This window comes from Prunus dulcis, unplaced genomic scaffold (genome assembly GCF_902201215.1).
Source record: "Prunus dulcis unplaced genomic scaffold, ALMONDv2, whole genome shotgun sequence".
NCBI classification, from domain to species: domain Eukaryota; kingdom Viridiplantae; phylum Streptophyta; class Magnoliopsida; order Rosales; family Rosaceae; genus Prunus; species Prunus dulcis.
This window is the reverse complement of record NW_023010262.1, coordinates 538-17,364: the sequence shown is the minus strand read 5'-3', so window position 1 is coordinate 17,364 and position 16,827 is coordinate 538. Positions and strand designations below refer to the sequence as shown.

At 37.6% G+C, this 16,827-nt stretch overlaps 2 protein-coding genes and 1 long non-coding RNA gene across 8 annotated transcripts; 2 read left to right on the top strand and 1 right to left on the bottom strand.

The window, feature by feature from the left end:
- Positions 1–504: 504 nt before the first annotated feature.
- On the bottom strand, positions 505–5,604 carry LOC117613312. Of its 4 annotated transcripts, XM_034341929.1 has the most exons (7): positions 5,156–5,603; positions 5,087–5,122; positions 4,185–4,238; positions 2,952–3,371; positions 2,201–2,405; positions 976–1,663; positions 505–838 (listed from the first exon to the last, which is right to left on the bottom strand). In XM_034341929.1, exons 1-6 carry the CDS (start codon positions 5,180–5,182, stop codon positions 1,323–1,325), a joined length of 1,083 nt encoding a protein of 360 aa, XP_034197820.1. In that variant the 5' UTR covers positions 5,183–5,603; the 3' UTR covers positions 505–838; positions 976–1,322. The 4 variants fall into 4 exon arrangements, with proteins under 4 accessions (XP_034197820.1, XP_034197817.1, XP_034197821.1 ...); XM_034341926.1 differs by having other exon boundaries at positions 5,087–5,604; XM_034341930.1 differs by lacking the exon at positions 5,087–5,122 and having other exon boundaries at positions 5,156–5,602.
- A 426-nt stretch (positions 5,605–6,030) lies between these two features.
- On the top strand, positions 6,031–9,828 carry LOC117613311. 3 transcript variants are annotated; one of them, XR_004583708.1, is made up of 4 exons: positions 6,031–6,285; positions 8,106–8,250; positions 9,278–9,466; positions 9,552–9,828. It is a non-coding gene; the product is annotated as an uncharacterized LOC117613311 (long non-coding RNA). The 3 variants fall into 3 exon arrangements; XR_004583707.1 differs by having other exon boundaries at positions 6,031–6,449; positions 9,287–9,466; XR_004583706.1 differs by having other exon boundaries at positions 6,031–6,449.
- A 5,497-nt stretch (positions 9,829–15,325) lies between these two features.
- LOC117613313 lies at positions 15,326–15,865 on the top strand. The gene is made up of 2 exons (XM_034341931.1): positions 15,326–15,628; positions 15,712–15,865. Exons 1-2 carry the CDS (start codon positions 15,357–15,359, stop codon positions 15,803–15,805), a joined length of 366 nt encoding a protein of 121 aa, XP_034197822.1. The 5' UTR covers positions 15,326–15,356; the 3' UTR covers positions 15,806–15,865.
- The last annotated feature ends 962 nt before the right edge of the window (positions 15,866–16,827 follow it).

Below are 16,827 nucleotides of genomic sequence, written 5' to 3'. Positions count from 1 at the left end.
AGGATAAATCGAAGTATTATATTAGAAACTAGAAGGGGTGAGTGGCAGTTGATAAAAGTATGATTAGGTTGATTTTTTATTTATTTTTTTATTTTGGTCTGCATTAGGTTGAATATTTACTAACGAAATATACTTTTATCATATCGAGCAGGGTGCCTTTACTAAAGCTATTTCATTACCATCATCATATTGGTCAGACTATGTCTGTCTGCACAGTTAAGATTATCAAATGGTTTCCGATTTTACTGATGTTTTGAAGGTTGATCCTTGATGAACCTAAATGATAGTCGTTTACGATTGTTGAACTCCCAGATATATGTGTGTATATATATATATATATATATACAACTATGCAACCAGAATCTGTTGCATCCATATTGAAAAGCCACATAGGGCAAGTGTGGAGCTTCAAACGTAGAGGGGCCGAAGGATTACATGAAAAATTTAACTAAAACCGAATGGAAGGAAATACATTTGATATCGTAAAGACATTTAACGGAACAATTTGCACACAACTGATATTTATATTATATAAAATAAAAAAAAGTTAACAGGAAAAACCTGCACTTAACAAAAACAGTGTTGTTTGAAGCATATGAGCCATGAGAATTGAGCAATCCAAGGGAGACAAATTTTTGTCCAAAAGGCATTATAATAACTATGCTTAAGAGAATAGCACTCGGTTCATAGTATTTCCCCTACTTTTTCAACTCCAAACCGTACATGTCACCGCCAGAATTCTTAACTACAACAAAATAAGGCGACAAACCATAGAAGCAAAATAGAGCAGACATTAGAATAGCACCAAGCACAACCGGCAACATCCAGCCAAGCATAACTGTAAAAAAGACAAGAGCAACAAGATAAGACATAACCAAAACCATCAGTGCACACAGTACAGAACCAGAGGCCAAAGAGAGCAAACCAACATGCTAGACAATTTACAACAAAGTTTACGAAACTCTGGACTATTACCTGTCTTTCATGGAGTTTTGCTACCCACAGCAACTGAGGAGGATTAAAAGGCTTGACCCTTACCACGTCTAATTCCATTACGACTTCCTCCCAACCCAAAGTGGATACATCCAGCTGAACAATGTTACGAGGATCATTGTTGTTAGAGTCACCGTCTAGATCTTCATAACTGTAATACTTGACCTGGAACTCACTTTCAGGATAATGTGGCCTGATCATTCTTGTAACCGTCTCCTCCAAACTAGGAATGTCATTATGGTCAAAAACTCGCACAGGTCCGAGGAAGTGGCCTATCCCGCCATCAAAATCATCTACCTTAAAACTCCTGGACATCAACATCATCTATCTCAAGAAGCACATCGAAGGCGTAAATATGGCGTACATGCTGCAAAGTCCACCCAATCCATCTCATCGATGGGGAGTTCAATCCATTCATCACCATTTATAGCAGAGTACATGAAAGTAAATTTTGAGATCAATGGGGTATTGGAAGTCTCATGCAACCGTGCACTTTCTTGCAGGAGTAAAGCTTCAATTCCATCCTTCAGCTCCTGTCCGGAATTGAAGTGAATAAGGTCTATTTCGTTCACGAAGTATTGAAGCTCGGCTTCAACTACCCTGAAAACATCCACCTTTTTATCAGGATCAACGTCTCCAGCATCTCCAGCATCTCCAGTATCTCCAGCATCTCCATCATCTCCAGCATCTCCATCATCTCCAGCATCTATATCATCTCCATCATCTCCAGTATCTCCAGCATCTCCAGCACGTCCAGTATCTCCATTTTGCACCTCCTCATCCTCCTTTTTTAGTCTATATCTGCTGTCCCAGGCTGAATTTGGGACAGCATCTCCATCAACCAAAAGGGGAGCTGAGAGGGAGCTTTTGTGGAAACCATCTGGAGACAATCTGGATAGATACTCAGCTGGAGAGTGCTGGGACGTGATGGACATGATGGAGATGCTGGAGATGCTGGAGGTGCTGGAGGTGATATAGATACTGGACGTGCTGGAGATGCTGGAGATACTGGAGATGATGGAGATGATATAGATGCTGGAGATGATGGAGATGCTGGAGATGATGGAGATGCTGGAGATACTGGAGATGCTGGAGATGCTGGAGACGTTGATCCTGATAAAAAGGTGGATGTTTTCAGGGTAGTTGAAGCCGAGCTTCAATACTTCGTGAACGAAATAGACCTTATCACCTCCAGCATCACCAGCACGTCCAGTATCTATATCACCTCCAGCACCTCCAGCATCTCCAGCATCTCCATCATGTCCATCACATCCAGCATCTCCAGCACCTCTAGTATCTATATCACCTCCAGCATCTCCAGCATCTCCATCATCCAATTGTAGCTCCCTCTCAGCTCCCCCTTTTAGTTCAGAATCTGCTGTCCCAAGGCTGAAAATTGCCTCCGCCATCCTCTTTGAACCATCAGTGACAAAGATCAGTTTTCTTTCTATCAAAATCATAGCATACAGAAATTTGTATCATATCTCCAAAATAGAAGGATGCCAGATATATAGCAAAAGAGACAAATGAATGAGCAGAGAAGGCATGAAGTTGCAAAGATATAAGTAAAGACCTAGTAAACTCAAAGTTCCTTGAAAATGATTGTGCAAAAGATAAGGAGTGTTCCGGATGCACCCATCCTAAGTTCTTGGAAATACGTAAAATTGTTGCATCTGATTAGGTTTCTGATTAATTTTTGGTTTCTTTTTGGTCTTTCCATAAGGTGATTTATCAATGCAAGGACTCAAGTCTAGCCACCTACAAATAATTGAGCCCACGTACGCTTTTCAGCATAGAAACTTAAACTTACCTGATATAATTGCATCTTAATGATTATATTTCGGAGACAGGGTGATTCAAACATGTTTACAACCATAAGCATAGCCATAATAAAGACTCATGCCATGACACCCCTATCTCTTTTTTCCTAATATAAAATAAGAGAAAAATATGCATACCTGAAAGCAATCAGCCCATGTTCCATTGGTCTCAGTAACCCATCCGCTATCCGTCCATTCCATGTGAGGCCTCAAGTCTGAAGGACTGCATTCCTTTACCTGCTTTGTGAATTTTAAACGGACCAGATACTTTTCTTCTGTAAGATTTTGTGTAATCTGTCCGACCCACCAACCCATATCATAGAATGCATCCACCATTTCCATCAAGTTCAAAAATATTTTGCCTGATTCCGGAAGCTGAGGACCATTTACAACCCCTTTAACATCACAGTTGTTTGAGCTCTTAAATTGAAGCAAGAAAGAGTTGATGACCCCTAGCTCAGCAAGATAAATTGTTGGGAACCAAGCACACAATAGATTTTTTTCGTTGAGATTTACTTCCACTCCTGTCCCAAGGCTGAAAATTGCCTCCGCCATCCTCTTTGAACCATTAGTGACAAACATCAGTTTTCTTTCTATCAAAATCATAGCATATAGAAATTTGTATCATATCTCAAAAATAGAAGGAAGCCAGATATACAGCAAAAGAGATAAATGAATGAGCAGAGAAGGCATGAAGTTGCAAAGATATAAGTAAAGATCTAGTAAACTCAAACTTAAAACTACAGAAAATCACAAGTTCCTAATTTGGAATACCCAAAAAAATAAACCGTGCATCTTTTAATAAGTAAATTGATACTGATAATCAACTCTTACAGAAAGCAGATACGATTTAGGGGGAGGGGGACTTGTTCAGCAAACACCACAATATCAGAGAAGTCCCAAAAAAAAAAAAAATTTTAAAAAAAGGAAAAAAAAGAAAGCACAAACAAACCTGATATCAAGTACTGCTTCGGACCAAAATTGATAACAAGCAATAAAAATGACAACTTGGGTTGATAATTCAGGAAAATCAATAGAACAGTCAAGAGAACCAATGATACTCATGACAATCGGTATTAAAAAAACATGAACACGGATAAACCGCTCTTAAAAATTGCAACAACATAAAAAGATTATCTTGTTATGAAATTAGAAATCTTTTTAAGGAGAAAAAAAAAAAAAAAGGAAGAAGAATCTAAAAGCAGAACAACAAAGGCAAGGCCAATGCACAAAAACAACCTGCATGTTCTTAAATCATGAAATGCCATGGTAGAAAGCTCCAAAAACAATTCTTTGATAAACAAAAGAAAGCCCATGCAAGCATAAACCAAGTACAAACCCACATGTATTATTAAAATGTAGAACTAGTACCTCCTTCCGGTTACGAACCCATATGCCGTCCTGCAAATCCCAAGGAGGCCGCAGCTGAAGCAGATTAGTGACAAAGATCAGTTTTCTTTCTATCAAAATCATAGCATATAGAAATTTGTATCATATCTCAAAAATAGAAGGAAGCCAGATATATAGCAAAAGAGATAAATGATTGAGCAGAGAAGGCATGAAGTTGCAAAGATATAATTAAAGATCTAGGAAACTCAAACTTAAAACTAGAGAAAACCACAAGTTCCTAATATGGAATACCCAAAAAAAAAAAAAAACCGTGCATCTTTTATAAGTAAATTGATACTGATAATCAACTCTTACAGAAAGCAGATACGATTTAGGAGGAGGGGAACTTGTTCAGCAAACACCACAATATCAGAGAAGTCCCACCAAAAAAAAAAAAAAAATTAAAGGAAAAAAAAGAAAGCACAAACAAACCTGCTGTCAAGTACTGGCTCAGACCAAAATTGATAACAAGCAATAAAAATGACAACTTGGGTTGATAATTCAGGAAAATCAATAGAACAGTCAAAAGAACCAATGATACTCATGACAATCGGTATTAAAAAAACATGAACACGGATAAACCGCCCTTAGAAATTGCAACAACATAAAAAGATTATCTTTTTATGAAATTAGAAATCTTAATTCAGGAAAATCAATAGAACAGTCAAAAGAACCAATGATACTCATGACAACCGGTATTTAAAAAACATGAACACGGATAAACAGCTCTTAAAAATTGCAACAACATAAAAAGATTATCTTGTTATGAAATTAGAAATCTTTTTAAGGAGGAAAAAAAAAGAAAGCCCATGCAAGCATAAACCAAGTACAAATCCACATGTATTATTAAAATGTAGAACTAGTGCCTCCTTAGGAGCACGAACCCATATGCGGTCCTCCAAATCCCAAGGAGGCCGCAGCTGAAGCAGATCAGATGGGTTTTTGAAACCCACCGTATACTTGTCGTCCTCAAACTTCATCGCAACCCCCACCCACCAAGTATCAAGGTAAGAGGCATCTACGCCGTCGGCTGGCTCGAAGTGCTGGTCAGGATTGTCAGGAGGAGCCACTGGCCGGATGGAGAGCACGTCAACAAGCTCAGTGAGTGGCTTGTTTGGGTCGTCGTCAGAGACCAGATTATCGTACTGCGCCAGAGCCTTGCTTGAGTTGCCAAGGTTGTTCCTTTTGTTGTTTGTGGCCGGATCTGATGGTTCACGGTCAAGGATTGTGGCTGAGGATCATGGACCTCTGTAACACTCTTCGTTGCTACAAACTTCCACCTTTGAATCCTTGCTCAAATGCGCTTGCCTCCGCTTCACCATTGTTTTCTCTCACTTTCTCCAGACATAAAAAAACACACTATATCTAGTAGTATTTAGTAGCAGAGCGGTCAAGGTCAAATTTTGGGAGAAAAGTGGGATATTTTTTCTTTCAAATCCGGTGAAACGACTGATCGTTAAATTTGAACGAGTTGTCGTGTAAATCAAGTTTCCTTGGAAACGACACGGTTTAGTCCCACTCAGAAGTTTCGTTGGCTGACTAAATTACCCCCTCCATAACTAATAGAAGTTGAAAAAATTGATACAAATTAAGGATTGTCTTTAAATTACTTTATATTGAGATAATGAGGACAAAATTGACCAAATTCAAAGGACAGCAACAAAAACGGTAAAAGTGTCAAACTATAGGGATAAAAATAACTTTTTGCCTTCTATACTATTAATCTAGACCGTTAATTGTTTTTTTAAAAGCGCCAGATAATCTGGACCGTCCAATCCTATTGGACTCACTCTCTCCTCCCTCATTTTTGCATTCGACGACGCCTCCATCTCTCTTTCTCTCTCACTCTCTCACTCTCCCAGTCGACTCGACGAAACCACCACCACACCACCTCCAAATGGCCGCCGTCCGCAACCCCTACCTCAATCGATCTCTCTCTCCCCTCCCTCTCCGTTCCTTTCTCTCTGTGTCCCTCGCTCTCTGTCTCTCTCCCTCATTCAGTCTCAGTGAGTGAGTTGAGTGAGAGAAAAACGGATTTTCTCACGCTCTCTGGCCGCATCCACCTGCAAGAGACACAAGAGAGGTAATTTTCCGTATGATTTTGAGTTGAGGTTTGGTAATGTCGAATCAGGGTTTCAATCAGCAATGGGGATATGTTCATCAGTGGGCTTGTGATTGGGAATAGCAAGAGTTACATATTTAAGTGTCTGATCTCTCTTTGCCGATTGCACAATTGTTTTTTGTGAGGTATAGACTTATTATTTGTTTAATTTATTGATTTTCCTTTTGAGCTGTATGTCAAACTAGGGCTGTTAATTTTTTGTTTCACTTTTGGTATTGGATGTTAAAATACCTAACAATCTTTGGATTAGTGTATGATTCATGTTGAAAGTGAAGTAATGTCTAAACAAGTAGTGGATCCGCATTTGTTGGCAGAACATGTCATGCTGTATTAAACGGGCACAGCTTGTGCTGAGTTTAGTTGTTTTATAACTTTATTTGATTTGTGTGTGTGTTTCCTCTCTCTCTCTCTCTCTCTCTCTCTGACATGCGCATGGAGGTTCATCATAGGATTTCCAAATACTACGTTAGGGCATAGTAGAATTAGAGCAAGGTGGAAAATAATTTGGTTTTTCTTTTTCAAGTGCCATATTAGGGCATACCAAAACGAAATCGATCCCCAGACAATCTGTGGGTCCTCATCCTTAAAGCCGTGAAAATTCCACCTATTTCCTTCCAACCAAACTACCTAAACACAACCATCTTAAAGCCGTGGCAATATTTATTTTAAAAAATTATTTTTTAGATACTAAGAAGGATGAGTAATTCTTGCCAAAAGATTTTCTAGATGCGAAGAATCATTGGTTTGAAGAAGGACGAGTAATTCTTGGATGGAAAACACATCATGTGAGTGCATATAATTATGGGAAAATACTTAATCTGCTGTATATTACCCGGTTTGATTAATTAACCCTTTTCTATGGTTTCTGTTATGGAATATGATACTATTTATGTCAACGAACTTCAGGATGCTTGCCAAAAACTGGCAGAGGTTAGTCGACGTTAGACGCTAGGCCATTTGAAAGATTTGCATCACTTCTGTGTTAAATTGCACTTGATAAGTGTTTTTTTTTTCCTGTTGTTTATAGTTGTAAACTCTTTTTGTGGATCATAATTGGGTAGCATATGGAATTGAATGCCATTGCATGCATTGATAGTAGAATAGAAGAAAAAGGTGATCAAGGCCCTCACTCTTTTTTGTGCTTGTCTCTTGTTATTGTTGTATGTTTGATGTCCAGTGTTTGTCTGAATCATAAATGGTTATCCATGCGGTGTTTGTGCTTCTGAAAGGGAATTCTCACTCTACATCTTTATAGAGTTGGGCAACGTTGTTTTGATAGTTATTCTGCTTAGGAAGTTGAATAATGAATAAAACAGGGGAAAAAGCTCCAGTTTTTTATGGTAACAAAGTAATTAGAATGAAGTACCACAATATTAATTGTACAGATATACATATCTTGTGTCCAGAATTTCTCTGTGTGCTAAGGCACATGCATAACGCTTACTTCTTAGGAATAGGGCTGTTTTGGGTTGCTGGTGGTGGGGATTTCATGTCGAGCAGGATTTATTGTGGTAGTTTGTTATTCACAAGTAAGCTGACAAAGTGGAGTCCCGGGTTTTTGGAAAAAATAATAATAATAATAAGTGAGGTTGGTTTGCAGTATAGTGGGTGAGATTCTAGGATTGTCAGTGAGATTTGTTTCGTAGTCCTATATGCCACGAGTTTTATATAAAATGTCAAGCAAGTCTGTCCAGTTACTGGAATATGATTGGGTCATAGGAGAAGTCTTTGGCGGAGGTGCTAGAATATATTATCTCACAATTGGTTCTTTTGGCATATAGAATAATGGAAGGGGAGAAGCAGCTTAGCATACTTTATCAAAAACAAGGTCGTGCCATCCAGTTTTCAAGTAAAGCTGCTCGTGACAAATGTCTCCAAAAGGAAATTGATGATCTCGAGCGAGTTCTTTCTTCAAGTTTGGCACAGGTATACTGGCTTCTTTCTTGAGAGTATAATGCACCTTAAATGTCATATCAGGGGTGTAGTTCGAGTACTCCATCTGCCGCTTTAGTATGTCTTGCTTAATTCCAACTACTAGAAATAGAACTGTATGCATTCTGTTCCTAGCAATTGTACAAATTCCTCTCAGATAATTCTGGAATAAGAACACTTTCCAGTTGAGAATTTTTTTATCTTTTATCTTATCTTTTATTTTTTTAATGTTCATTTCTTTTGTTTTGTTTAGATTCTTATATGTACAGATTTAATTAATATCCTCTTTTCTTGGGTTCGAGTTTTTCACTTTGAATTGACCATTATTTCTCAAAACGTTTTTCGCAATAAGACGGATTTGGGACCTCCAGGTTGCCTACCCCAGAATCATTATTCTCTTGAGAATATGAGCCCATATCCCATTTAACCAAATGCTCCTTGCTCTATTCACCAAAACCTTCCCACGAAAAGCCCTTTTTAAAAAATTCAATTTCTTAGCACCTTTGCTTGGAATCTGAAAAGAGAAAGGTAATTGGCACATTGCTTAAGACTGATTAAATCAAAGCCAACCTTCTCTAGACAGAAACACTGTTTTCTACCTTTCAACCTCTTCCCACTTTTCACCACAACCAGATCCTGGAAATTTAGTACATGTGGATTACCGCCTTGCGGAAGGCCAAATATTTCATAGGCCAGCAAATTGCCATAATTCTTTGGCAGTTGTGTTTTAGTTAATCTTTGCCGATTTGTTTTTGTGTTGCTTAGGGTTCTGCGATGTTTGTGTGGTTTGATTGTTGCTTGGGAGTTTTCTTGTGTAATTTGTTGTTCTGCTTCGTTCGAGTGTTTAGTCTCGTGGCTGGTTCACTTTGCTGATTTGGAATGTCACTTGACATTCCTCCTACATCTTTTGTTCTTGCGCTTAAGTTTCTAGTTGCTTTATTTGCAGCATTTATAAACTGTTCTAAATTGCATACTGTATTATGTTTACCTAATTTATACTTAATTGATTTCTCACTCTTAGATGTTCCAGGAGCAAAAAAACTTCAGGATGAACTTAAACAGCTTAATGCTGAGTTGAGCGAGCGGGATGCCTACATTGATTCTCGAGGAAGAGAGATTGCTACTATTGAATTGAATCTCTCATCTCTCAGTCAGATGCAGTGTTCAATCATCATAAGTCACAGAGGGACAAGTTGCAGGATGAGCACAAGTATGAGTCTTTTGTACTTAATATTCTAGATGAATTTATCATAGTCATTCCAATATGATTGGTTTTTCTTTGCTTCTTGGCGTAGGTCCCTGTGGAAGAATGAAACTGAACTTTCTGCTGAAATTGAGAAGCAGATAGCAGCAGTTGAGAAGGCTGAAAAGTGCCTGGATCATGCAACTGCTGGTGTGAGTAATTGCTTTCCTAACCCTTTGTAACTTCCAGTGTGCTAAACATGGCTGTCTCGTTGATGTATAAGCCCAAGTAACAGTAATTCTGAAAGTATGTCTTTTGATATGCATGCCATGGATGTGTCATGCATAACTTTTTTATATTTATTTATGTGCTCTGTTTGCTGACTGACAGTATGATGTTGATGGCTTTTGGCAAAGTTTTACTGTGGCTCCCTTCTGTGTTCTAAATTGTAACGAGAGAGTGCAAGTAACTACTTATAAAGGTGTAAGGAAGAAAGGAGGGGTGCATATGTTGATTTAAATGTAATGCGGTTTTGAAGAATGGGAGAAGAGAGTTAAGATTTTCAACTTATACCGTAAATTAATTTCATATGTATGAAATTTAAGGGATTAAACAATTCCAAGTGCCAATAGATGTTTAAACATAATAAAACAAAACAAAAATATCTTCTTGCTAGGGTAGTTTCCTATCATCTTCTAGGGGATCACAAGACAACAGAAGTCCCATTCCAAATCCCACTAAGCAAATTTTTTCTCACTAAATGTAGGTTATCAACCATATCTTTTTTGAGTTTTCCTTAAGTGTTGAATAAAATGAGTGAGTTCTAAGCTGCAGGGCAAGGCAACATGCCTTTACATTGAGAAATTACAGCATCGTCCACTGGGCTTTACTTGTTTTTTCCAAGAGCAAACTTACTTTTATTAATGAAAAGGAAATTATAGTGTGTGTAATGATTATAGATTTTTATCGGTACATCTTCAAATTATGAGAGCTTTTTCTTCTCTCTTTTCACTGTATAAATAGTTGGATGAAGTACTATATCTAACATTTCACTCTTCCCTTCTGCCGTCGTGTGTAATACTTTGAGGATGTGAGAGGAGGGCTAAATTTTGTTCGTAAGATTTGCAGAGAGTAAAAAATTCCTGGGGTATTTGGTCCAATTATTGAGTTGCTTGATTGCGATGAAAAGTTTTCTTCTCTTAGCTGTTGCCATATTTTCTGAATGGTGTTATGATCTCCAGTTGAAGTTCTGTTCTTCTAATACAGTTTTGTTCATCAGGAGTTTCCGAAAGTATAGATGGCCAGTCAAAGCAACTCCGGATAATTAAAGATGAAAATACTAAGTTAAAGGTAAAGAGCTAGAGCAACTTTTGGGTAAAAAGAGAAATATGTTTCGTGCTAAACAACAAGAATACTAAGAAAATCAGGGAATTGGGCCCATTGTCTTCGGATGCTTTTGAATTTTGATCAGATATTTTGCGTACGAGACCTAGATGATGACAGGATTAATTTGAAATACAGTTTCTGATGACTCTCAGGATTTAAGCTGAAGAAAATTTCGGTGGTCGCGTTAACTGCAATTGTTATGGCACCTAGGATGGTGGTTTCCTGTTTCAAAAACCGGATCATCATTTTGTTTATAACTCTAGCATTTGACAGCATTATTCGCGTGTTCTGAAAAAATCATCCTGCACTCGTGTTTTAATTAAAGGAATTTGAGAATGAATCATACCAACTAATGTAATTACAGCCAAACTAAATGGTTTGAAATACGAACTGGCTAATCACTCAAAATACAAAGTTAAATTTAACGCTATAAATAATTACTCAACAACCAATGTTAATTAATCATAAAAAAGATATGTTGAACTTTGGGTAATAACGTTTCAAACCAATGTTAATTAATCATAAAAAAAAGATATGTCCTCAAATTTTTTCAACTTCCGTTATTTGTGGAGGGGTAATTTTGTCCATAATTATTTAAAAATTCATTTTAAAAAAAATAACAAAACAAATACAAATATAAAATAAAAATAAAATCTCTCTCCCCTTCTCCTCCCAACCCCAGTGCATCACCTCTGAGTAATCCAACCACTATCCCAGCCAACCAAGCCCTTCCGAGTTCACCAATTTCATTTCAACTGCAAAAGAAGGAACCCACAACAAATTGGTGCACCTCTCCACCAAGTGTGCTGGCACAAGAACCAGGAAGCCTGTAAATAGAGGCAGAACCTAAAGCTCTAGGGACAACCAATCTCAACAACAAACAACCAATTTGAACAAACTTCAAATACTCCCAACTCAAACACCTTTCCAAAGCATCTCACAACTAGCCAAAGACATAACTTGAATCAAATCCCCTTCTACTCTTTGAGTTCCTAGTTGACAACTCTTAAACTAGGATTGTACTTTCAGTCCGATGCTAATAATTAGTAGTTGAGATATGGAGAGGATCAAGTTTTATTTGACGATCTAGATAAATGTTTTCGTATAATATTATGATTTTATGGATCTTTTATTTATTTTTTTATTCTCTGTGTTGTACTATGACAGGACCCGACCCAAATTTCACTTTGGAATCCTAGCCGAATCCTGTGCATGTCTAACACCTGACGGGTGCCGAGCACTAATGACTAAATTGCCCTTCTAGCTAAAATCCAAAGTTTATTAAGTTCGTCTTCTGCCGAAAATTCTGCAGAGTCTCCCCTTTAATTTGTTTATTTCCCAAAATTTTCACCTGTCAAACAACATAAATATATAACCCAACTGCCAACATGCTTTCAACATAGTATTCTAACATCTCAACAACAAAATGAAATGCCCTCAGGCCTTACAGCTATCCTAGGGAAATATCAGAGCACTATACAAAAATTACAAAGATACATTTCTATTTACAACAAGAATCCTACATCGAGAGAGGAGGGAGCGAGAAGCGGTGTCTGCCCTATGGTGGTACTCCGATACACGCCTAATGCCCGGGGGGGGCAAAACATTCAAAGATGTGAGTGGACAAAAATAAAATTTTAGAAAATAGGATATGAACAAACTAATCCCTCCGTCAAAACATTTAGAAAACTCAATCATATTGCTTACTATACTCGTACAGAAATCAGGCGTGCATATTTATATTTATATAAACATTCACACGCTCACAGAAATATCAAACAGTTTAAATATTTCTCTACCACCTTGGTGTACAATTCCCATTTAAGTCAATTCCACAATTCCTTTTCCTCTTTCCCTCTGTGAAAAACTGAAGAACACAATCCTCTCTTTTGAATGAAAAGCAAACCCACAATTAGAAGGATCCAAATCTCCCAAAAGTATAGTCACTCATTGTCAATTGTCATTTCTGTTTGTAGCTAGAAGCCCCAGCAGCAGTTGTTCCTCGATTTTGGTAGAGATGGAGTCTCAAATACCAAAGAGTCTTCTCTAATGTCCACCACATTCTTTCCAGCTGACTGACTTCAGAGGTCCCGATTGATTTTGAGAGGTAAGTTCACTTGCTAGATTGATTTTATTGGGTTTGGTTTATTTTTTGTGAGGGTGGGAAATTCGTCATTTGTGGCATCAATAATGCGTCATTTTTGGAATCAATAATGCGTCATTTTTGGAATCAATAATGTGTCATTTCCTTATGAATATTCAATATACTTAGTTCATTGTTGTTGGTCGGGGTGGAAAATCATGAAATGTAGGTAAAAGAACCTAAACTTAGGCTTAATGACATTAGGAGTAAGCATTTCGAGAGGATATTGGGTGAAGTTCTGTAATTGGTGGTTTGAATTACATTTGTGTTCTTAGTTGAACATATTGGTTCTAATGTTATTTTGAACAGATTATTTGACAAGAGATGGCGTAACTTATGAAATTTTGCTGCGTTTTGTGTAATTGGAAGTTAGGCTATGCGTATTTTGTGTCAATTTGGGCAATGTTTTGTGTAAGTGGAATGCATTGATATGTTGTGATGCAATAATGACTGATTAATGAATGAATAATTGCTATGCAGTACTATAGAAGTGGATCAATAATATAGTTAGATAAAATGTCAGGGGGCTCAGACAGTGATGAATGTGCAACAGCTAATGGGAGGGTTTATATTCCTGAAGTAAGAAATGAGGAAACACCAGCAGTTGGGATGATGTTTGACTCGCTTGACCTCGTTTACAATTTCTATAATAGATATGCATTCTTAGCTGGCTTTGGTATTCGACTTCATTCCAGCTTTTGGGGAAAAAATAAGAAAGAGATTTTGAGGAAAGAATTTGTATGTTGCAAACAAGGTGCATACAGGAGAGATGAAACTCAGGAGAGAAAAAGACAACGGGGAATAAGTAGATGCAATTGCAAAGCTAAGATTGTGGTTGTGAAGACAAATGGGAGCAAGAAGTATACCATATCTCTTTTTGCAGAGGGACACAATCATAAGATGACACCATCAGAAAGAATGCATTTATTGAGATCACACCGTCATATTTCAGATTCTACAAAAGTACTCACAAAACAGTTGGGTTCAGTTAATATTCCCATTCATCGGAAGGTAAGTATTTTTGAGGTGCAATCCGGAGGAATGGATAAAATTGGTTTTATCAAAAAAGATATCTACAATCTTGAATGTAGTGTGAATGGGAAGCTGAGGAACCACGATGTTGAACTAGTGACCGAGTATTTTATGGCTGAACAAAAAAAGAATGAGGCTTTTTATTTCAAGATTGAGGGAGATGGCCATGACAGGTTTAGTCGATGTTTTTGGGAAGATGCAACTTCTAGACGGGCGTATGGGTTTTATGGAGATGTTGTTGTATTCGATACCACATTCAACACGAATCGATACGACTTGACATTTGCACCAATGTTGGGAGTTAATAACCATGGTCGGACAATTGTTTTAGCATGCGCATTTTTGAGTAAGGAAACGACTGAGTCGTTTGTTTGGATGTTTGAGGAGTTTAAGAAAGCCATGCCAGGTGGGGAACCTAAAGCGATCATTACAGATCAAGATGCGGCAATGGCCATAGCGATTTCAATAGCCTTCCCGACTACATTTCATCGACTTTGCATATGGCACATCACATCAAAGTTCTCTGTTAAGTTACCACGTGACGCTTATAATGAGTATTGGCGTGAATTTCAGAAAGCCATATGGGATACTGACAATAAGGATGAGTTTGATGCAAAATGGAATATTGTGGTTACAAAAGCTGGTTTGACTGACCATCCATGGCTAAGTTCAATGTTTGATTTAAGGGAATCTTGGGTTCCAGCCTACGCACGACAATTTTTTGCCGCTGGAATGTCAAGCAGCCCAAGAGCGGAAGGTTCTCATGGTTTTTTCAAGCAATACATATCAAGGAGAAATTCGTTGATGGATTTCATAATACGATTTGATAGGGCACTTTCTCATCAACGTGAAAAAGAGTTAGTTGCTGATCACGTAGATGCATTTGAAGTGGCTCAATGTCTTCTACCGATGCCAATGAACAAACAAATGGCTACCTTGTACACAAGGACAATGTTTCAAAAGTTTGAGCAAGAACTAATAGAAAGTACAGCATGTTTCCTAGAGCTCAAAACAGAGGATGCTTGTAAAGTTGTCTTTAACGTGAGCGAAAGGAAAAATTGGGAAACAAGAGTGGCAGAAGTCATATATGTCAAAGATTCTGACCACGCATCGTGTAGCTGCAAAAGATTTGAATTTGTTGGAATTATTTGCAAGCACATCCTAGCATTGTTCAGAAGGGACCAGATTGAATATATGCCCGAAAAATATATTTTGAAGAGGTGGAAGAAAACTGCGAAATGTGGATTGGTGTCAGATGCAAATGGCAAAGAAATTAAAGACTGTGCAGATCTTGGCCTTCTAATAAAGCGGAGTACAATGTCTCGACTTGCTTCAGATGTGGTTGAGGATGCATTAATGAGTGAAGAAGGATGTGAGGTACTGTCAGAGACTCTAAAAAGTTTGCAGGTGAAGTTGAAGTTTCTGAAGGATGGACCAAGTAATAACGAAGTTGGAGGGTCCAGCTCTCAAACACAATATATGAAAGACCCTAAGAGAGTGAGGTGCAAAGGAAGGTCGAAAGGAGTAAGGGGAGCAAAGGAAAAGGCAATGAAGCGAGGGATTAGACACTGTCGGGAGTGTGGACACATTGGTCATGATAGAAGACAATGCCCAGGCTTGAACACACCGTAAGATGCTAACACTATTTGTAATAGCATCTAAAATTTGAATAGGTAAAATTTTTATGTGCTTGTGTTTGATGTTTATGCAGGACATCACCGTCGAACAACAACGAATCAACTCCAATACATCGTAGTGACCCATTATTCGACGATTTTGACAGGATGCACGGACCAAGTGAATGATTTATATTTGTATTAGACGAAATGTGGTTGTTATGAAGATTAATGACATGTTATTGATGTTTAAAGATTCAGTTTTTGAATATTATTGTGTTTTTGTTCATGTCCTCCGATGAGCTCTTACTATGTCCAGTGGTAATTGAAATGAAAATTTGCTTGGTTTCATTCGTCCATGAAATTTGGAGACATGTTAATTTTACATCTTCTCCCTATTTATAAATTTTCAAAGACATTTGATAAAGTATGAAATTTTGAGTTATGTGAAGAAGCAATGACTTTTACCATGTAAAAAGGCCAGTTTAGGGTGAATTATGCTTTAACAGAGATTCATTTTTCAAATCCTCAGGCTAATGCAGCATTTCCAGCAGTTACTCTGTTGTTTCCATTACCAGTAATCATTTCCAGCAGTAGCCACTTTTTCCAACTGGTTAATAAGGGCACGATTTTGTACACTTTTGCAACTGAAGGATACTTGAAGCACTTTGTTGGAACAGAGCAAATAGAAAGCAGCGTGTACAAAAAAAACATAACATTGCAGCCAATTACATTTCGATACTGAATGACAAATATTAAAGGGTACACTAACTTACATAAATACTCATAATTCCACACAGAAAAGAACATTTGATTGCAAAACATATTATGTGCTCCCTCTTAGCAATACCACGATCTCCCCAACCAACTGAACAACGGTAGCCATAATCACTCGGTCGTACTCGTCAGCTTCTTCTTAGCAGGTCTCACATGCTTATGGCCACTCATATCCCTAGTGATATAGACCAAATAAATCTTCAGCAATATTTGGAATTTTATTTTATATATATATATATATATACCATAAACCATTCACTAAACAATGTATAGCACATGTTATGTTACTTATGACTCACATGTCGGTTTTTTTTTAACACATTACTACGCCAGCTCTTTAATGTAAATCGACATGATAAGGAGCATTTACTGACTCCCTGCTTGCTGTGATATTGACTGCTTATTGAATAATATGTCCGTATTTTCAAAATATA

Bases quoted from the DNA above. Each gene is read 5' to 3' on its own strand.
- LOC117613312 (XM_034341926.1), bottom strand. From the start codon at position 5,182: ATGAAGTTTGAGGACGACAAGTATACGGTGGGTTTCAAAAACCCATCT. The intron at 3,372-4,184 runs GTACTAGTTCTA...AATGGTTCAAAG, and splicing joins GGGTTCGTAACCGGAAGGAG to AGGATGGCGGAGGCAATTTT. The intron at 1,664-2,200 runs GTGCTGGTGATG...GAGATGATGGAG, and splicing joins AGGTGATATAGATACTGGAC to ATGCTGGAGATACTGGAGAT.
- LOC117613313 (XM_034341931.1), top strand. From the start codon at position 15,357: ATGAGTGAAGAAGGATGTGAGGTACTGTCAGAGACTCTAAAAAGTTTG. The intron at 15,629-15,711 runs GTAAGATGCTAA...ATGTTTATGCAG, and splicing joins TGCCCAGGCTTGAACACACC to GACATCACCGTCGAACAACA.